We start from the raw sequence: 21561 nt of genomic DNA on the forward strand, positions 1-21561 counted from the left end.
TTTGGAGTAAAAGGCTAAATAGGTGACAGAGTGGCATGAAGTCGACTGTAGTAATTTGATAGACCTATTATTGGCTGCTGCAGACAGTCAAATCCCTGCAGGCATTACGTCTGTTATTCATCATTTACTAAAAGTACACACACACACACACACACACACACACACACACACACACACACACACACACACACACACACACACACACACACACACACACACACACACACACACACACACACACACACACACACAGTCAAATGTTTGGGCACACCTACTCATTCAAAGGCTTTTCTTTATTTTTACTATTTTCTACATTGTAGAATAATAGCGAAGACGTCACACCTATGAAATAACACATATGGGATCATGTAGTAACCAAAAAAAGTGTTGAACAAATCCAAATAGATTTTAGATTGTTCAAAGTAGCCACCCTTTCCCTTGATGACAGCTTTGCACACTCTTGGCATTCTCTCAACCAGCTTAATGAAGAATGCTTTTCCAACAGTCTTGAAGGAGTTACCACATATGCTGAGCACTTGTTGGCTGCTTTTCCTTCACGCTGCGGTCCAACTCATCCCAAACCATCTCAATTGGGTTGAGGTCAGGTAATTGTGGAAGCCAGGTCATCTGATGCAGCACTCCATCACTCTCCTTATTGGTCAAATAGCCCTTACACAACCTGGAGGTGTGTTGGGTTATTGTCCTGTTGAAAAACAAACAATAGTCCCACTAAGCTCAAACCTGATGGGATGGCGTATCACTGCAGAATGCTGTGGTAGCCATGCTGGTTAAGTGTGCCTTGAATTCTAAATAAATCACTGACAGTGTCACCAGGAAAGCACCCCCAAACTATCACACCTCCTCCTCCATGCTTCACAGTGGGAACCCCACATGCGGAGATCATCCGTTCACCTATTCTGTGTCTCCCAAAGACAAGGCGGTTGGAACCAAAAATCTCAAATTTGAACTCATCAGACCAAACGACAGGTTTCCACCGGTCTAATGTCAATTTCTCGTGTTTCTTGGCCCAAGCAAGTCTCTTCTTCTTATTGGTGTCCTTTAGTAGTGTTTTTTGCAGCAATTTTACCATTAAGGCCTGATTCACACAGTCTCCTCTGAAGAGTTGATGTTGAGATGTGTCTGTTACTTGAACTCTGTGAAGCATTTATTTGCGCTGCAATTTCTGCGGCTGGTAACTCTAATGACCTTATCTGCAGCAGAGGTAACTCTGGGTATTCCTTTCCTGTGGCAGTTGTATTGAACACGAGGGGAGACAGAGAGCTGGTTTCAAGCGCAGGGCGCAGCAGATGTTCATTGCTTGATTCTCTTTGCTTATTTCAGCTGTTCTTGATATAATATGGACTTGGGCTAGCTTCTGTATACCACCCCTACCTTGTCACAACACAACTGACTGGCTCAAACGCATTAAGAAGGAATGAAATTCCACAAATGTACTTTTAACAAGGCACACCTGTTAATTGAAATGCATTCCAGGTGACTACTTCATGAAGCTGATTGAGAGAATGCCAAAAGTGTGCAAAGCTGTCATCAAGTTAAAGGGTGGCTACTTTGAAGAATCTCAAATATAAAATATATTTTGATTTGTATAACACTTTTTTGGTTACTACATGATTCCGTTTGCTATTTCATATTTCATTGTTTTGATGTCTTCACTATTATTCTAAAATAGTTTTAAAAAACCTTGAATTAGTAGGTGTGTCCAAACTTATGACTGGTACTGTATATATACTGTATATATAAACAGGCAGGCACGCACGCACGCGTGCACACACACATACTTACATATAGTGCTAAATTGCTGTATAGGCCTATATCATTTTTTAAAAGTGTGAATAATTAGAATAACACCTTTAATGAGTAGTTAGTCACATTTTCCATGTTTGTAAACAAACTACGATGAGCCCATAATCAAACGGTGCATTAGGTTTATACCCAAAAACAGCAGTTTATGTAAATGACTAACCTCCAGATCAAATCACAATTTATTGAAAGTGCATTTAACAAAAGCCTCAATACACTAAACTATTTTTTTATAATGAAATCAAACAAATTTGATGCATACAGTAGCATGCTTCCAGAGCCTCCTGTATTACAAGCATTTTACACAACTTATAAGCTCCATCATTTACATTGACATTTGGAGATGCTAGAGAAGGATTCCCTTCCCCTCATAGATTTCCCTCAAAAGCAGTAGCACAGTATCCTTGGAATCCCTGAAACACAAAAGAAAACATGAGATACCGCAGAAAGCTAAAGAATACAAGTAATATACCAACCCTCACTCATTTGTTCTTACCAGTAGCAGAGATGGCTCTGAATGGCAAACAGATACTCGTTGAAGCTCTCTAGGGGTTTCTCCTGAAGGACGTAATCAAACCGACGTCCGCCATTCAACATTCCAACACTGATATTCCTCATCTCTGTAGGTGAGACTGTAACATTTGGGGCACCGCTACCTGGAAAAGAGTATTGAGGGAAGATTCAGGTAACACAGTTCAAACTTTATTGTCCCCAGAGGCAAATCTGGTTGCAGACAGGGGTAAACATGATAAAAATACACATAGTACATACAAAAAACACATTATACATAAATGTAACCATATTTACATCATGTTACATTACATTGCTCTTAAAGGGTACCTGTGTAGCTACACTATAATTACTACAATAAAAACAGTGACATTTGTTTTTTAGACTATGAAAAATAAAGTAATACATGTATGTTAAAACATTACACATGGTTCCTAATGAATGAATGAATGAATTAAATTACTTACACACTGGTCTCCCACCTTCTGACTCCTGAGGTGGCAGTGCAGCTGTGGTTCCTACCCCGGCCACCGGGGGTAGTGTGTTGACAGGTAGCATGGTGAGGGTCTGCCACACACCACGGAAAGTACTGATGGAGAGCAGTAGATCTGAGCTGACGCGCTTCAAACTGTCTTTCAGCTCTGAGGGACACAATATCAACACAGGGTCACTGCATTGGATGGTGGATGAAAGTTTTCACACTGTCACTGGATAAAAACAATGTCTTCATTGAAGGGCAGCGTTTTTACATGATCAGACAGGTCAGAGCTTTAGCAATGCTCCCTAAGGGTCCTAACAAAAAGCTCATAACATATAGGGCTACCATTGACCAGTGGTAAGCAGCAAGTGTATTTCTTGAAATGTTTCTGTAACGTCCAGATCAAGGCTTTATGTCTCAGGTCTCACCAAGATGCATCCTCTTCCTGCCCTTGTGATGTGGGATCAGTATGGGGGGCAAGTCCACATCTGGAAACACCACCATGGGCTCAATCCTATAGGCCACCGGGTCAAACTGCATCGAGGAAGAACACATAGTCAGGTTGTTATGAATATTCATGACTTAGATGGACTTTAGCTGCATTAAATATTCATAACGTATGATCCATAAACATACTGGATGGTAGATGTTGTAGAAGCTTTTGCAGGTGGGGAGGCTGTATTTGGGATCGATCCTCTTCAGGCCGCGCACCGTGAGGAACATTCCTATAGGAGAGCCCAAGGCAAAGAAGGCCTGTGGCTGGAAGGCCAGCTGAGGGTACACGATGGACACCTGGGAAGGAAAGGAAAGGGTTAATGGTTAATAGTAATTGAGTATGTATGCGTATGTAAATTCTGCATTTTCTGTAACTAAGGATGGATATCAAAATGTAGCAACATTTTCAAATGAAATTAAACATTTAATTGAAGTAGATTTTCAGTTGTATTAGTTGGGCCTCATGCTAACTGCATTAAGACACTTTTAAGACATTCCGTCATTGTGATTGGAGGACAGGGAGGGAGACAGAGAAAAGGCATGTGTACATGTAACAGAATGCTGTCACTGTTTTTGTTTACCTGGCCAATGCCAACGTCAAAGTACTTGTAATCCACTGGGCTGGTGGAGGGGGTGCCTGAAAGGAGGGTCGGGTGTTCTTGGACTTGGGAATACACACCGGCAATGCCGGGGATGCCAGGAACTGGGTGTGAAGTTCCTGTCCTGGATTCCTGCTGCTGGGCCAAAGGAGAGAGCGAGAGAGAGAGGAGCTCCAATAACAATCTAAACAATGAGTCTACATCACAAATGGCATCCTATTCCCTACATAGTGCACTTCTATTGACCAGGGCCCAAGTAGTGTCCTATGTAAGGAAAAGGGTATTTTTTGGGACACTACTTCCAGCTTCCAGCCTTTTACAAACAGTTAGGATAGAATATTGTCATGGCCGAGACAGACAGGAAGCTATGCACAATGGATCCAATAGACTGGAACGACGTTAGATCAAAGATTTTGAACAGTGGGGAAAAATTTCACATGGTGTTTATGTGCAATGACTGAATCCATTTGGATGTGAATGAGAGATAGGTCATACCCCTCTCCATCTCTTCAACAAGTACATGATCTTCTTGCGAGGCCCCAAGGGTATTCCCAAGTCCTGGAAGAATGTCTCTGAACACAGCCCCTAGTGAATAGACAGAGGACACAAACAGTCGTTAGACAGTCACACACACAAACATACACACACACACATGCACATGCTTACCAGTGATTCTAAGTCCATCTGCTCCTTTGAAAGCATTTGGACATACTTGCCCAATCCAAAGTTCCTAAGTGTGTCCTCAAAGCTCTCAAAGTCTAATGGGGTTGCTTCACTTGGACTGCTGACGCTACTCTGAAGCACAAGACATACAGGATTAACATCAAGCTAATTAGAATAAAAATGCTGGTGGTTGTGTCCATGACAAAAATGGAGTTGTACATTTTGGCAGTAGTCTGTTACTTACTCCCTCTTCATCTTCATCTTTGTTCCTTATTTCTTGATTTGTCAGAAGGTCAAAGAGGATCAGAGAACCTAGAAAAGTCATATAAATAAAGAATACAACTTACTACAATGGTTATCAATACTAGCCTTGTCTAAATAAAGACAAAAGAGAGAGAGAGAGGAATAAGTTAGGAGGGGCTTTAAAAAGTTAGGAGAAGTCTATGAGGTACTGACCCAAACTGTGTCCAGCCAGTGACACTTCCCCAGTGAATTGTGGGTGTCGCTGGAGGAAGACTTGGTGGAGGCGGTTGATCTCTGAGGCCACAGTGTCTATGATGGTCTGGCAGTATGTGGGGCTGTTGTAGAAGAACAGGTCCAACACCGTGCTGTTGCTGAACTGACGCAGACGACTGATGCTGGGCAGGGTGATCCTCTGGATATCTCTGTATGGTGAGTGTCAAAGTGTGTTGTTAAGAGAGAGAGAGAAAAGAAGAGAGAGAGAGAAGAAGAGAGAGAGAAAGAGACAGAGAAAGAGACAGAGAATGAGCGAGAGAGAGTGTGTGTGTACAAGGCCTTACTCATCCACCCCAGTGGCATCACCATGTAGCACCCGGTGCCAGTCGACTGGCAGGAACTCAACACGGCCCATGTGGGTCCCATCTTGACTCTGCTTGAAGTGACTGCTCAGTAGGCTGAGAGAGGCACCCCGGAAATCATTCACTGCATGGGGGAGAGAGGGACAAAAGAGAGAAGGGAGGGCATTCATTCATTAGGCTATATTTCTATGACAAAATCTGAAGGCCGGTAAAGGGGTAAGGATCAAAGGTTCTACACACCACACTGGACGACCCCACGCAGCTGGATGTCACAGGTTGGTCCAATGCCATGCACCATGAACACAAGGTGGTCCACTTGGTCAGGTTCTCCTGAAAACCAACAACACAAATAATGTACAGTGCCTTCGGAAAGTATTCAGACCCCTTGACTTTTTCCACATTTTGTTACATTAAAGCCTTTTTCTACAATGGATTAAATAAATAAAAATCCTCAGCTATTTACACACAATACCTCATAATGACAAAGCAAATTTGCAAATGTATTACAAAAAAAAAAAGCTTATTTACGTAAATATTCAGGCCCTTTGCTATGAGACTCGAAATTGAGCTCATGTGGATATTAATTAATTGGAATCCACCTGTGGGAAATTCCATTGACTGGACATGATTTGGAAAAGCACACACCTGTCTGTATAAGGTCCCACAGTTGACAGTGTATGTCAGAGCAAAAATCAAGCCATGAGGTCAAAGGAATTGTCCGTAGAGCTCCGAGACAGGATTGAGTTGAAGCACACATCTGGGGAAGGGTAAATGTCTGCAGCATTGAAGCTCCCCAAGAACACAGTGACCCCATCAATCTTAAATGGAAGAAATCTGGAACCACCAAAACCCTTCCTAGAGTTGGCCGCCTGACCAAACTGAGCAATCAGAGGAGAAGGGCCTTGGTCAGGGAGGTGACCAAGAACCCTATGGTCACTCTGACAGAGCTCTAGAGTTCCTCTGTGGAGATGGGAGAACCTTCCAGAAGGACAACCATTTCCTCAGCACTCCACCAATCAGGCCTTTATGGTAGAGTGGCCATACGAAAGCCACTCCTCAGTAAAAGGCACATGACAGCCCACTTGGAGTTTGCCAAAAGGCACCTAAAGACTCTCGGACCATGAGAAACAAGATTCCTGGCACCATCCCTACGGTGAAGCATGGTGGTGGCAGTATCATGCTGTGGGGATGTTTTTCAGCGCCAGGGACTGGGAGACTAGTCAGGATTGAGGGAAAGATGAACAGAGCAAAGTACACAGAGAGATCCTTGATGAAAATCTGCTCAGGACCTCAGCCTGGGGCGAAGGTTCACCTTTCAACAAGACAACAACCCGAAGCACACAGCCACGACAACGCAGGAGTGGCTTCACGACAAGTCTCTGAATGTCCTTGAGTGGCCAGCCCGAGCCCGGACATGAACCCGATCGAACATCTCTGGAGAGACCTGAAAATAGCCATGCAGCAATGCTCCCCATCCAACCTGACAGAGCTTGAGAGGATCTGCAGCGAGGAATTTGAGAAACTCCCCAAATACAGGTGTGCCAAGCTTGTAGCGTCATACCCTAGAAGACTTGAGGCTGTAATCGCTGCCAAAGGTGCTTCAACAAAGTACTGAGTAAAGGGTCTGAATACTTATGTAAATGTGATATTTACGTAAAAAAATATATATATATACGTTTGCTAATATTTCTAAAAACCTGTTTTGGCTTTGTCATTATGGGGTATTGTGTGTAGATTGATAAGAAAAACAACAACATTTTAATCAATTTTAGAATAAGGTTGTAACGTAACAAAATGTGGAAAAAGTCAAGGGGTCTGAATACTTTACGAATACACTGTATACTGTGTAAGGAATTGTCATTTGTCATCATGTAATTATCAACATGTACTGTAAATTATCCTCGAATGCATTAGAGGTTCCAAAAACCTGAGATCTCCGTACACAATGTCTGTCTGTTGTTCAGGCCAATTACCAGCACTGTTGGCATTTAATACATATGGTAGTACAGTAGAGGAGCGACCATCTTACACTGAGCTGTAGAAAGCCCTCAGGGAAGAGGGGAGGCCTGGCTCATACATTTGAGGGTTTACCTTCAGGTAGCTCTACTCTAATACCCTCCAGCCCCCTCTTGACCATCCTGGGTTGACTCTGCTCAGAGAGGCTTATCCAGTCCTTCAAGGGGATTGTCTGTTGCTGTGTCATAAGCTATCGGAGACAGAGCAAGGTCTATAAACTCTTGAGTTGCATAAGTTCTATTTTACAGTGCAATATTGACCTGGTCTTTACAGACAGTACACTACAGTGGGCTAATTGTAATCATGAATGGGGAGTCATACCGTAGGGCTGTGCAACACCACTGTTTCTCCAGTGGGGAATTGTATCTTCTTCATCCACTCATTCAGCTTCACTGCCATCATGTAGGCCTCCTTAATACAGTGATACAAATGTAACGGACTGGGGTTCGAACCCGCGTCTCCTGCCCTCCAGGCATTAGCTTGGGTAGTTAGAGCAAGTCTTGGGGCGTGCAGTTGACTCGGGTTGAAATCCAGTCCGTCATAAAATGTTATTTACAATGTAATCAAGGTTTGATAAATTGACAGATTAACTAACAAGGTCATTGCCAATCTGCAGTATACCTCTTCAGACTGTAGAAATAAGTAAATACTGGCCCCACAATCCTACGGTACTAAGATAAACACCAAGGTAACAGGGTAGATATCACTTTGTAATGATGTGTGCACCTGATATGGCACCCTATTCCCTATATACAGTAGAGCATTACTTTTGACCAGGGCCCTGTGTACTATATAGGCACCAGGGTTCCATTAAAGACGGTGTCCTACCTCCAGGACTAGGCTGGTGTCCTCTGGGTAAGGGGTGTAGGAGATGTCCTTGTCTCCTTTGTGGAACCAGGAGCAGCGCCTCACCTCCAAGGGGGGCTGCTCCCAATACACCGCAAAGCACTTCCTCTCCTTCAGCCTCACATCGAAACGCCTCCCTTCTGTGGCTACCACCACCTCCACTTCTTCCTCCCCACTGGTCTCCCCTGTTAGGAGCAAACCCACAATTATGAGGACATCATTATAATCATCATTATCATTGCTGTTATCATCAGGGATCACTTCATTCAACTGGACTTAAGGGTTATCTGGACAAATAATATTTTCATTCAATTAAATTCAAAGTTGTAAGTAAGGATAACGTGTTACCATTCTACTACCAGGCTATTACCACTTTATTGCATCCTCTAATGTAAAGTGCTACCATTATCTTAATAAGGCTCTATTGCATGAACAATGGTTCACTCCGAAGTAGGATTGAGTTATATTCTTGTTTCGGGGTACTACATCACATAGTTTGTGGTATAGAGGGGTAACAATACAAGAACAATGTCTTTAACTGTATATGGTTTTAACTGTATACTTGACATTTTAAATTATTTCTCTCTGTATAAATAAACTAATTCATGAACATTTCATGTGTATTACATGTGTATTAGTGTAATGTGTATTATATTAAATGTGTATTTGTAAATGTGTGATGAATAGTCTCATGCCATGTTTGTGTGTCTCCTCCAGCCGTAGAGAATCCTCTCTGCTGAATGGGATCCAGGAGCTTCTACAGTCCACCGGATTCTGGCAGTGGAACCAATGGTGCTGCACCGGCTCATATACACCTGTCACACCTTCCATGGCAGATGGATCAGTGAAGCTATGTGAGAGTGGGAGTAAATAGAATATATTAGAATAGAGTAGGACAGAAAATAATATTAAATAGATTTCTTAGATATTCCCCATAGGCGACTTCCATATTTTTTGTCTGCTTTTAAAGAACAGAACGACACAAATACATGGAAAACAAGCTCACCTACTGTCTGGCTACTGTATGAAGACAGGTGTAATTTGATTGGCTCAGGTTGGTCACCCAGTAAGCTTTAACACGCTACCTGTGAGGCACAAACAGAATTCTAATATTTACACATTCATCTGGTGCTGGGGATCTGGATCTTTAGGATAGATTGTGCATACCATCTCACAACATGCTGGGAATGTTTGTTTACCTTGGAACTTGACACTTAACCATGGTGCTGAGAGTGAATATAGTCAATTCATCACTTATACTATTACAACTAACATTCTTTGAAGTAGAGAGCAGACATCAGAAATAGCTACATACCTTCAATGTACAGCTAATGTTATAGTATGGCTCTATCAAATATGGCAGTTGCTCCTGAGTGGATCTCTAGGATGTCTCTCTCTCTCTGTTGAAAGTTGCAAATAGTCTTCCTTAGAATATATACAAATCCAAAACCATTTAGATATTGTTAAACGCAAAAAGAGACAAAGGTTTGTTGAGGTTTCCAACAGGGTGGACTTTCCTCTGATACACTTTACTTGTCGCAAGCAGGTCCCAACACTCGTATGTTCTGAATGACATCACCGGTTTAGTGATTCAGTAGTAGGATCAAAGGTCAATTTCCATGACGATAGAGAGATGTGTAGCAAACACAACAGTAAACCTGTAGGCTATAAATCACTGGCAGAATCCTAAAGAAATTACAAAAATCATAACTCAATAATAATACCTAGCTAAGAGGATTCCAAGCTTTGAGTGGGGAATGGGAACATCTGCAAGTTTAATTATATTTAGTGTGTATGTGTGTGTGTGTGGGAGGGGGGGGGGTAATTTAAGAAAAAATGTCAGCCTTGACAATTCAGTCAGTCCATATCTACACTTCTATCTCAACAGATCTAGAACAGACTGAAGTGTAAAGGCTACTTGGCAACTGAATAGGCTAGGTGTCAGTCTGTGTTCTGCTTCTCCTACATAAAGACACAATGTTCCAGCTGTTAACCAGTAGAGGCTGGCTCATAATAATGGCTGGAACGGCACCAATGGAATGGCATCAAACACATTGAAAACGTGTTTGACACCATTCCACCAATTCCGCTCCAGCCATTACCACAAGCCCATCCTCCTCAATTAAGGTGCCACCACCCTCCTGTGCTGTTAACATACTGTGCTGTAGAACATAAACCACATGGATGATTGGCTTCAGCGAGAGCATGGGTGAAGATCCCTACTTAACAAAAAACTGTAGAAAACCATATTGACATTTGACAATGTAAAGAAAGTCTGCTGAATCCGTACATTCCCTGGTAACAAACTTTATTGGCACAGTATTGTAAACAACGTACTATACATACAGTATCTGTAAGTGCATTAAAAAAGGAGAATTTTGGCATCTTAAGTGATCAAGAAAGACTCCATATGATTCATTAATTTTCTCATTAGATTTGGATTAGTCATAGATTTATAAAACCGAGATTGCTAGCATGTCCCCTTACTTGTGATCCAACGTAACCGTGGAGGTCCTTTCACTTCTATACAATTGGTCCTTCAAAGATTAGAAACATTGATATTAGCATGACAGCCTGGGAATGCAACCCTGTTTTTACAGTAGTACTGTTTCTCTTCTTGGAATAGACCAACAGACAGCACTGATTGAGTGAGGAGCAGACTACTTTGTACCGCTCCTCTCCAACTAAAGCTGTTTATTTGTTTGTTTGTTTTTCCACAGTGGAGGTCTGGATCTGCAATCACAAGGCTGATGGTCTAGGATCAGGTTCCCCCTGTCCATATAATCTTATTCATCATGATTTGAAAGTAAAATGAGAGGTTGCGTCCCAATAACCTCTCCTTTCTCCCAAAGTGTGCACTTGTTGACTTCCCTTCATGGATTTGAAAGGAAATTACTGGTACATGGAACTCTAACACATACACCAATCCAATGCTTTTACATGCGTGGGGATTATTACACGAGTGCACACTAAAGGAAGAAGGAGCGATTATGGGGATGCACCCAGTACAGAAGCAGGCCTGGGGCTCCTTACAGAGGCAGAAGGTATCCTGAGTTGGCTTGCTGGGCCTGCTGCTCCTGCTGCTTGCGCTCCTGTGCCGCCGGGACTACTTCCCTGTGCAGCAGGGGCCTGTGGCTGTCTGAGTCACTGAGAGACGGGTAATGCTGCCAGTAGCCCAGACAGGCAAACACCAACCCCAGCAGAGAGCCCACCAGGACATCTGGAGAACAAAAATATTAGAATTATGTTCAGTTTACATTTATATTTCAGCAATTTAGTGAACGATCTGTAACCAGCCAATATAATTGTAATTTGCCACACTTGAAACAGGGGTTGTGTTGATAGTGGTGGGCATTATTTTGAAAATAAAGACGTCAAAAGTTGATCAGGACTTGTGAAAGCCAATGACAAAGCCTGAAGGTCAAATCAAAGCCAGTCGCCATGCGGGATAAGGCAACACTTTTATCAATAGGCCCATTACAGTGGGAATGTAACAGGCTCAACCTTCTACTGTAACATGAGAAAATATTATTATTACTGCCTATTATCAAGAAGAGGTAATAAGGGTTGTACACAAACGTACGACGCAACTCTGTGACATATGCAGTACATAAATCTAGACACAATACCCCATAATGACAAAGCGAAAACAGGTTTTTAGAAATGTTAGCTAATTTATTAAACATTTAAAACAGAAATACCTTATTTATTCAGTATTCAGTATATATTAAGTATTCAGACCCTTTGCTACGAGACTCGAAATTAAGCTTAGGTGCATCCGGTTTCCATCGATCATCTTTGAGATGTTTTTACAACTTGATTGGAGTCCACCTGTGATAAATTACATTGATTGGACATAATTTGGAAATGCACACATCTGTCTATATAAAAAGGTCCCACAGTTGACAGTGCATGTCAGAGCAAAAACCAAGCCGTGAGGTCTAAGGAATTGGCTGTAGAGCTCCGAGACAAGATTGTGTCAAGGCACAGATCTGGGGAAGGCTACCAAAAAATTGCTTCAGTATTGAAGGTGCCCAAGAACACAGTGGCCTCCATCATTTTTAAATGGAAGAAGTTTGGAACCAAAGATTCTTCCTAGAGCTGGCCGCCCGGCCAAACTGAGCAATCGGGGGAGAAGGGCCTTGGTCAGGGAGGTGACCAAGAACCCTATGGTCACTCGCTGAGGCACAGATCTGGGGAAGGGTAAATGTCTGCAGCATTGAAGCTCCCCAAGAACACAGTGGCCTCCATCAATCTTAAATGGAACAGATTTGGAACCACCAAAACCCTTCCTAGAGTTGGCCTCCTGGCCAAACTGAGGAATCAAAGGAGAAGGGCCTTGGTCAGGGAGGTGACCCTATGGTCACTCTGACAGAGCTCTAGAGTTTCTCTGTGAAGATGGGAGAACCTTCCAGAAAGACAACCATCTCTGCAGCACTCCAGCAATCAGGTCTCTATGATAGAGTGGCCATACGGAAGCCACTCCTCAGTAAAAGGCACATGACAGCCCGCTTGGAGTTTGCCAAAAGGCACGTAAAGGACTCTCAAACCATGAGACACAAGATTCTCTGGTCTGATGAAACCAAGATTGAACTCTTTGGCCTGAATTCCAAGCGTTGGGTCCAGAGGAAACCTGGCACTGTCCCTACGGTGAAGCATGGCAGCATCATGCTGTGGGGATGTTTTTCAAAGGCAGGGACTGGGAGACTAGTGAGGATTGAGGGAAAGATGAACAGAAAAAAGTGAAAACCTATGAAAACCTGCTCCAGAGCACTCAGGACCTCAGACTGGGGTGAAGGTTGACCTTCCAACAGGACAACAACCCTAAGCACACAATGCAGGAGTGGCTTCAGGACAAGTCTCTGAATGTCCTTGAGTGGCCCAGCCGGAGCCCGGACTTGAACCCGATCGAACATCTCTGGAGAGACCTGAAAATAGCTGTGTAGCGATGCTCCCCCTCCAAACTGACAGAGCTTGAGAGGATCTGCAGAGAAGAATGGGAGAAACTCACCAAATACAGGTGTGCCAAGCTTGTAGCGTCATACCCAAGTAGCCTCGAGGTTGTAATCACTGCCAAAGGTGCTTCAACAAAGTACTGGGTAAAGGGTCTGCATACTCTGCATACTAAAGGGTCTGCATACATGTAAATGTGATCTGTTGTTTTTTTTAAACAAATTTGCAAACATTTCTAAAAACCTGTTTTTGCTTAGTCAGTATGGTGTATTGTGTGTAGATTGAAGGAAAAAAACAATTTAATCAATTTTAGAATAAGGCTGTAATGTAACAAAATGTGGAAAAAGTAAAGGGATCTGAATACTTACCGAAGGCACTGTATATACACATTAAGTTTCAAAAGTATTGGGACAATGACACATTTTGTTGTTGGGGGGGACTATGTACAAAAAGTGTTGTACTTCCTAAACTGTACCCTAAAATTAAAGCTGACGGTCTGCACTACCTCATAGTCATTGTATCATTTCAAATCCAAAGAGCTGGAGTACAGAGCCAAAACAAAAAATGTGTCACTGTCCCAATACTTTTGGAGCTCACTGTATATTTATGTTCAAATTGTTACCAAACCCTTTAGTTCCACACTTCAATCAAAACTATTTTAGTTTCTGCCGAGTGTTAGCTATCAAGCTGTCTACCTTGCCAGTGATGCTTGTAGTCGCAGGTCCTGGAAATGGCGATGAGGATGGCAAAGAGGAGAGGGGCGAGGAAGGCACAGAGTCGCCAGGCTTTGCCCCGTCCTGCTGGACTAAAGCAGTGCAGCTTCCCCGCCACATACAGAGCAGTGAAGCCCAGACCAGCAAAGGCAACTGAGAAGGCAACGCATGGAGAGAAAGGTCAAGGTCTTGGATATGTACAGTATAATGTAGTTAGCTGACCTAAAGAACGGTTTGTGACATAAAAGTGTTGCGTTAGTTGTAATCAACTGGCGCCAGCTGTCATTAGTGTTACTGGTAAAGTGTGTGTGTGCATGCGTGCATGGACCTTAGGTATGCTCTCACATGAGGAGTGTCCGCTAGGGAAGCTCTTCCTCCCCTCCTCTACGGTGTCGGGGTCTCCACTGCATCGCAGCTCCGTGTTCATCTGACCATCAGGGAAACAGCGGTAGAAGAAATCTGGCCGCGGCCTGCCCACTGCCAATTTGATAGCGTTGGTGAAAACCCCGTTGAGTAGCAGAGTCAACGTCACAGCTGAAAGGAAGACAGAGACTGTATGTATTCTGTAGTATGACGTGACAGTATTTGACATGTAAGTCAATCAGAAAGAGACTCGTGTGGCCTATGTGGTCCAGTGGTTACAGCCACTGATCATTGTTAGTCTCCGACCCACTGCCCTTTCCCTCCCCTATCTCCCCCGTCTTTCCAACACTTTACTATCACTTCAATTTAGCCCATAAAATATGAAAGGATTGGGACTGCCTCACTGATTTAAAATATATATATATTTTTAATGTGACTTGTACTTCATACTGTGTTGCTCATCATGAGTCAAAACATCTTCATGGGTTATCTGCAGTAAAGGTGGATATGACATTTTCATGTAAAAGCAAGCTTATCTTAGTTCTTAAAAACTTCCATTTGTGAAACAATTTATTGCCTTGAATGTTGTCTATGGCTGCGTTTAGACAGGCAGGCCAATTCTGATCTTTTTCACTAATTGTTTGACCAATCAGATCAGCTCTGAAAAAGCTCAGCCCTCTGAGGAGACTGAAACTACAAGATGCATCCGGTTTTCAGGGGAAATGGAAAGAGTGCTTTTGACGCGACTTCCACTTTTGGACATTAACAAGGTGACGCTCCATCTTAACTCCTCCTCCACATTTACTGGACTGGTTAAACAGTGCAGAAGATAATCTCCCCTGACAGGTGTTTTTTTCTCATCAGGACCAGAAAGAAAGAAACGCAGCTTAGGCATTTATTTTACGCCTGCTACATTAGGTTACCCTAACCCTAGTCTCAACCACAACCCTAACTTCGTGTCCACATCCCAGTTAAACCTTTACCCTCAACCGTAGTTAATTAAACTGTTATCTTGCCTTAAAGGGGAGTCCAAATCCATTGAGTTTGCCTGCAGCTACTTTGCAGAAAAGAGGGGCTTCCGAGCGTAACATTGTACCTACCCAGAGAGGCCTCCTTAATGTCCCTCTTCTCTGTCTTGTTCAGGAAGGCAAACAACATGATGACAGCCATAGGGGTGAAAAGTGCTATGCTCTGCAAAACAGTTTTATGTGTGCATGAAAATTACTTATTCCAATTTGTTCTGATAATCATTTTGATAACCAGACTGTCTTGACAAAATTCAGACCCAAAATAGCAAGCCTACAACGTGACAGCGACAATAGGAATAACTCCACTTGGAGAGGAAGAGACCCTGTTAGGAACCAGACCATTGAGAAGAAGTTCATTTTCTTTGGCTGGCTGTTTTAAATACGTTATTATGGAGGTTAATTATGCAGACTGTCATTAGTAGTGCTGGTACTTACAAACATGAGTTTGGTAGGAACGTGGTCATTCTCCACATGGTGGAACTTGTAGAGCCACATCTCCTCTGGCTGGATCTCACGAGAGAAAGGAGGTAGCACCTCAGTCACACTAAGAGGACAGAGATAATCATTGGTAGCTGTTTTATTATTACACAAGAAAACAGCTCCAATATACTTGTATGGTGATTGACTGTCATAGGACTTGTAAAGACAGCACAAACAGATCTGGTACCAGGCTGGGCAACAGCACCTATACACATGAATCTAAAGTTGCTGTAAGCTTACTGTTAGGAATAGTCGATTTGCTTAGTTGTGGGAAGATTATTGATGCAAAGACAAGGCGAAGACTTATGTCATTTACAAAAGTTTAATAGACAGAACTTGTGCACAAGTGAGATCGGTACGATACTCAGAGGAGTTCACAACAATCTGACCCTCAAGGCCAGAAAGCTACTTAAATACTTGTTACATTTATTAGTGATCACCATTAGCTGCTGTCAAGGCAGCAGACACTCTTCCTGAGGTCCAAACACATTAATGCACATCACACAAAAAATGTTACAGTACATCATATAACATTATTACACCACTACATATCTACAACACAACATGTATAGTACCACCATACAGCAATAGTACAATATACGTGTGTAGAGTGCATGTGTGTGTGTGCGTATGCATGTGTGCCAGTGTGTGTGTCTCTTCACAGTCCGCATTGTTCCATAAGGAGTATATTTATCTGTTTATAAATCTTATTTACTGCTTGCATGAGTTACTTGATGTGGAATAGAGTTCCATGTAGTTATGGCTCTATGCAGTACTGTGCGTTTCCCGGAGTCTGTTCTGGACATGACGACTGTGAAGAGACCCCTGGTGGCATGTCTTGTGGAGTACTGTATGCCTGGGTGTCTAAGCTGTGTGCTAGTCGTTTGAAAAGACAGTTTGGTGCCATCAGCACAGACTACCTCTCACACAGACAAGTAGTGATGCAGTCAATCTCTCCTCTACTTTGACCCAGTAGTGATGCAGTCAATCTCTCCTATACTTTGACCCAGTAGTGATGCACTCAATCTCTCCTCTACTTTGACCCAGTAGTGATGCAGTCAATCTCTCCTCTACTTTGACCCAGTAGTGATGCAGTCAATCTCTCCTATACTTTGACCCAGTAGTGATGCAGTCAATCTCTCCTCTACTTTGACCCAGTAGTGATGCAGTCAATCTCTCCTCTACTTTGACCCAGTAGTGATGCAGTCAATCTCTCCTCTACTTTGACCCAGTAGTGATGCAGTCAATCTCTCCTCTACTTTGACCCAGTAGTGATGCAGTCAAATCTCTCCTCTACTTTGACCCAGTAGTGATGCAGTCAATCTCTCCTCTACTTTGACCCAGTAGTGATGCAGTCAATCTCTCCTCTACTTTGACCCAGTAGTGATGCAGTCAATCTCTCCTATACTTTGACCCAGTAGTGATGCAGTCAATCTCTCCTATACTTTGATCCAGGATAGATTGACATGCATGTCATTGATGTTAGCTCTCTGTGTACACTTAAAAGCCAGCCTGGGCCCTGGTCAAAACATTAATCAAGGTTGTTGTCCAGACCACTTGGGTCAGAGTGAATAGTATATTTGATACTCCATCTCTATCATTAAAAACCGTCAACTTACCAGAACACTGCAAACAACAGTAGACGGGTCAATACGTCAAAGACGAAACAGTCATTTAGACTCCTCCTCATCTTCTAGCCTAGCTTGTCATCAAACTAGCCCAGGGGTTCTGCTTAGGACCTAAAGGGCAGGAGGAGAATGGAGACATGTCATACACTATAGAAGAGCTGGATGATTCAGGAGGACCCTACTTTGAAAGTCCTTTTGTCAGACTACAACATAGTTATAAAAAGTATGACGGACATTTTATCAGTGAGTGTCATCATGGCATGTCGCTGCCTGTATGATGCAAAGAAGTACATTCCTAAATGCATCAATGGATATACATTGTTTTCAATTTGTTAAACAGCTACTGAAGCCACCACTATGCATTGCAATCACCAAACGGTCAGTGCTATCCGGCTTCTTTGGGACGTGCCTACCCTAACCTCTTCCCATTATAAAGAGACGTTCCAAAGATCCCGGATTACAAGGACCACCACCAAACAAAGTGACATCAGTCTTCACATTCTTCAAATTAGCAGACTACCAAATTAGTTCTAAATAATGCTGTACCATGCATAACATAACCCTGGGCAACAGAGCAGTTGGACATTAAAGCTGTATAAGGACCCAATGTAAACATGACACGTAGCCTACTGATACAACGCGGCATGTATGAGTAAACTGCGTAATTCAGACAAAATCCAATTATTTGGCTCTTTAAAATTCAGGCGGACAGCCAAATATATCAGTTACGGTGGTTTATGCATCGGATTACAGAGTAATTTTCATAGGATACCTACCAGCATGCCACAATCATATCTGACTGGATACTAGCTTGTACATCCGCAAACACGATACAGTAGCGTTCACCGGTTCTATCCCCCACTCCCTTGGTTTTACGCAGTATAGTATACAGACCTTTGAGCGCATTAAAGTATTCCAATCTTCGTCGGCTGTTGAACTGTTGGAAAGAAAACCCATATCAAACTATTGTAGTCATCGTTTCACTACTATTGTTGCGCCCGACCAGGTAACTCTGGTACGACCTGCTATGCAAGGGATCATTATGAAACTGACGGAATGCGGAAGACAATACAATCCTTACCTGTCACTACATTAGAGTGACATCTAGAGGAATAGGCTACACACCTCATCAGGCCTGAGTTGTACCAATTTGGCACACTAATAAAAGAATGTTTGTATCAATCTCCATTGTTTGTAATGGACAATTTCTGATTTATGGAATACATGTCAATGTATTTGTCTTTCTTGAACGTGTGATGTAGGCTACACAAATTACTGTTTGAGGCCCTAGAGAGCATTAACAATCTGTCACGTAATAAAAAAATCTCCATCAAAATCCGTCAGTTTAAGATAGAAATAGGGCTACTGTATGTTTTTTGTTGTTGTTGATGCATGGGCTGCGTCTCAATTACCACAGCCTGTTGTCCTTCTGCATCTACGGTAGAAGGTGGGCATTCTGCAGTGGTGTTTGTCAGACCATGAGACATCCCGAAAACGTCTGTAGCATCTGAACGGTTTCGTCTACAGACGCATATGGATTTATGAATGTGTTTTTTTTTTCATTTAAGAATATGTGTTTCAAAATCAAACAGCTAAATGATCCATGGTATGACACTCTTAAAATAAGTCCATATGTTAGCTTTGTAGATGATGTTAATAAGAACAGATTATCTGACACCAATCTGGCTATTATGTTAATAATCAGGGCCTCCTAATGATCTCAGCTAATACAGAGCACAGAAAGGAGTAGGAAAATGAATCAGAAGTCAAATGAATCCATGAAGTTGGCCAAGGTAGCTTCAATTTATGATTGACTCCGTGTTTTATGGAAATCTTTGTGCAGCGCTACTAGCTCCACCTATGGCATATGATGTCATTCCAGATGTTGATTAACACTACTTGAAACTCTCAGTTGAAGCACTAGTAAAACAGGCTCAACCAGGCATCTCACTTATTCTTTTAATTTAACCAAGTCAGTTAAGAACAAGTTCTTATTTACAATGACGGCCTACCCTGGCCAAACCCTAACCCAGACTACGCTGGGCCATTTGTGCACCGCCCTACGGGACTCCCAATCACAGCTGGTTGTGATACAGCCTGGAATCAAACCAGGGTCTGTTGTGACGCCTCTAGCATTGAGATGCAGCGCCTTAGACTGCTGCCCCACTCAGAAGCCCAAAGGTTATGCAAGGCATCAACAACTATCTGTGGTGAAGTTTCACCTAGGTACAGATCTAGGATCAACTTCCCCTCCCCCAATCCTAACTTTAACCATTAGTTTGGAAAATGCAATGCTGACCCAAGATTAGTGTCTACGGGGAAACTTCACCCAAGTCCATGTAAAGAATCAACCACCAGAGGGATACACTCCTCCCACCCCCAAATCCCAGACATGAGCAGTTTGGGATTGGACAGAATTTATTGTACCGACCACCCACCTTCACTGGAGGAATACTTTGAACAGTGCAGTAATATCCAACAAGTAATATCTAACAATACACACAATCTAAAGCAAAGGAATGGAATTAAGAATAAAACATATTTGGACAATCAATATCACAGCGGCATAGACTAAGATACAGTAGAATAGGATATAATACAGTATATATATATATATATATATATATATATATATATGAGTAATTCAAAATATGTAAACATTATTCAAGTGACTAGTGTTCCATTATTAAAGTGGCCAGTGATTTCAAGTCTATGTATATAGGGCAGCAGCCTCTAATGTGCTAGTGATGACTATTTTACAGTCAGAAGGCCTTAAGATAGAAGCTGTTTTTCAATCTCTCGGTCCCAGCTATGATGCACCTGTACTGACCTCGCCTTCTGGATGACAACGTGGTAAAGAGTGGCTCGGGTGGTTGTTGTCCTTGATGATCTTTTTGGCCTTTCTGTGACATCAGGTGCTGTAGGTGTCCTGGAGGGCAGGTTGCTTGCCCCCGGTGATGCATTGGGCAGACCACACAACCTTCTGGAGAGCCCTGCGGTTGCGGGCAGAGCAGTTGCCATAGCAGGCGGTGATACAGCCTGACTGGATGCTCTAAATTGTGCATCTGTAAAAGTTTGTGGGGCCTCCGTGATGGTGCAGTGGTTAAGGGTGCTGTACTGCAGCGGCAGCTGTGCCACCAGAGACTCTGAGTTCGCGCCCAGGCTCTGTCGTAACCGGCCGCAACCGGGAGGTCCGTGGGGCGACGCACAATTGGCCTAGTGTCGTCCGGGTTTGGGAGGGGTTGGCCGGTAGGGATAGCCTTGTCTCATCGCATACCAGCGACTCCTGTGGCAGGCCGGGTGCAGTGCGCGCAATCCAAGGTTGCCGGGTGCACAGTGTTTCCTCCGACACATTGGTGCGTCTGGCTTCCGGGTTGGATGCGCACTGTGTTGAGAAGCAGTGCGGCTTGGTTGGGTTGTGTATCGGAGGACGCATGACTTTCAACCTTCGTCTCTCCCGAGCCTGTACGGGAGTTGTAGCGATGAGACAAGATAGTAGCTACTAAAAAACAATTGGATACCACGAAATTGGGGAAAAACAGGGTAAAATTTAAAAATAAAAAGTTTGTAAGGGGCCAAGCCAAATTTCTTCAGCCCCTCTTCACTCTTCACCACACTGTCTGTGTGGGTGGTCCATTTCAGTTTGTCAGTGATGTGTACGCCGAGGAACTTGAAGCTTTCCAACTTCTCCACTGCGGTCCCGTTGATGTGGTTAGGGGGGTGCTCCCTCTGCTGTTTCCTGAAGTCCACGATCAGCTCCTTTGTTTTGTTGACATTTGGTGAAACATTATTTTCCTAGCGCCACACTCCCAAACTCATTGTTGGTAATCAGGCCTACTACTGCTGTGTCATCTGCAAACTTGATGATTGATTTGGAGGTGTCATGGGTGAACAGAGAGTACAGGAGGGGCTGAGCACGTATCCTTGTGGGGCCCCAGTGTTGAGGATCAGCTAAGTGAAGGTGGAGGATACTATGGTGTTGAATGCTGAGCTATAGTCAATGAACAGCATTCTTACAGCATCCTCTTGTCCAGATAGGCAGTGTGCAGTGCGATGGTGATTGCATCGTCTGTGGATCTATTGGGGAGGTAAGCAAATTTAAGTGGGTTTAGGGTGTCAGGTAAGGTAGAGGCGATATGATCCTTGACTA

General features: G+C 43.1%; 2 protein-coding genes across 7 annotated transcripts; both read right to left on the reverse strand.

The window, feature by feature from the left end:
* Positions 1-1985: 1985 nt before the first annotated feature.
* On the reverse strand, positions 1986-9823 carry ddhd2 (DDHD domain containing 2). Of its 3 annotated transcripts, none has more exons than XM_046341691.1 (18): positions 9562-9823; positions 9257-9331; positions 8942-9096; positions 8229-8431; positions 7722-7811; positions 7476-7590; positions 5625-5714; positions 5367-5508; positions 5023-5231; positions 4811-4878; positions 4570-4698; positions 4399-4488; positions 3886-4041; positions 3446-3601; positions 3238-3343; positions 2799-2972; positions 2318-2477; positions 1986-2234 (listed from the first exon to the last, which is right to left on the reverse strand). In XM_046341691.1, exons 3-18 carry the CDS (start codon positions 9075-9077, stop codon positions 2168-2170), a joined length of 2091 nt encoding a protein of 696 aa, XP_046197647.1. In that variant the 5' UTR covers positions 9078-9096; positions 9257-9331; positions 9562-9823; the 3' UTR covers positions 1986-2167. The 3 variants fall into 3 exon arrangements, with proteins under 3 accessions (XP_046197647.1, XP_046197648.1, XP_046197646.1); XM_046341692.1 differs by having other exon boundaries at positions 3886-4038; positions 9253-9331; XM_046341690.1 differs by having other exon boundaries at positions 9253-9331.
* Positions 9824-10537: 714 nt separating this feature from the next.
* On the reverse strand, positions 10538-18459 carry LOC124030306 (phospholipid phosphatase 5-like). Of its 4 annotated transcripts, none has more exons than XR_006837945.1 (8): positions 18306-18459; positions 17403-17522; positions 15739-15847; positions 15376-15466; positions 14241-14446; positions 13895-14065; positions 11280-11466; positions 10538-10783 (listed from the first exon to the last, which is right to left on the reverse strand). XR_006837945.1 is itself a non-coding variant. In XM_046341702.1 (8 exons), exons 2-8 carry the CDS (start codon positions 17471-17473, stop codon positions 10717-10719), a joined length of 885 nt encoding a protein of 294 aa, XP_046197658.1. In that variant the 5' UTR covers positions 17474-17522; positions 18306-18459; the 3' UTR covers positions 10538-10716. The 4 variants fall into 4 exon arrangements, 3 of the variants coding, with proteins under 3 accessions (XP_046197658.1, XP_046197664.1, XP_046197668.1); XM_046341702.1 differs by having other exon boundaries at positions 14258-14446; XM_046341708.1 differs by having other exon boundaries at positions 14258-14446; positions 18188-18459.
* Between the last annotated feature and the right edge of the window lie 3102 nt (positions 18460-21561).

This window comes from Oncorhynchus gorbuscha, linkage group LG03 (genome assembly GCF_021184085.1).
Source record: "Oncorhynchus gorbuscha isolate QuinsamMale2020 ecotype Even-year linkage group LG03, OgorEven_v1.0, whole genome shotgun sequence".
Taxonomy (NCBI): Eukaryota; Metazoa; Chordata; class Actinopteri; order Salmoniformes; family Salmonidae; genus Oncorhynchus; species Oncorhynchus gorbuscha.

What these genes read in the sequence shown, in the direction of transcription:
- ddhd2 (XM_046341691.1), bottom strand. Translation starts at nt 9,077, where the DNA reads ATGGAAGGTGTGACAGGTGTATATGAGCCGGTGCAGCACCATTGGTTC. An exon ending in TTGACGTTGGCATTGGCCAG is followed by an intron (nt 3,602 to 3,885) that starts GTAAACAAAAAC and finishes TTTCCTTCCCAG; the next exon opens with GTGTCCATCGTGTACCCTCA. An exon ending in CAGAGCCATCTCTGCTACTG is followed by an intron (nt 2,235 to 2,317) that starts GTAAGAACAAAT and finishes TTTGTGTTTCAG; the next exon opens with GGATTCCAAGGATACTGTGC.
- LOC124030306 (XM_046341702.1), bottom strand. Translation starts at nt 17,473, where the DNA reads ATGAGGAGGAGTCTAAATGACTGTTTCGTCTTTGACGTATTGACCCGT. An exon ending in TTCCTACCAAACTCATGTTT is followed by an intron (nt 15,467 to 15,738) that starts GTAAGTACCAGC and finishes ACTGTTTTGCAG; the next exon opens with AGCATAGCACTTTTCACCCC. An exon ending in CATTAAGGAGGCCTCTCTGG is followed by an intron (nt 14,447 to 15,375) that starts GTAGGTACAATG and finishes TCTTCCTTTCAG; the next exon opens with CTGTGACGTTGACTCTGCTA.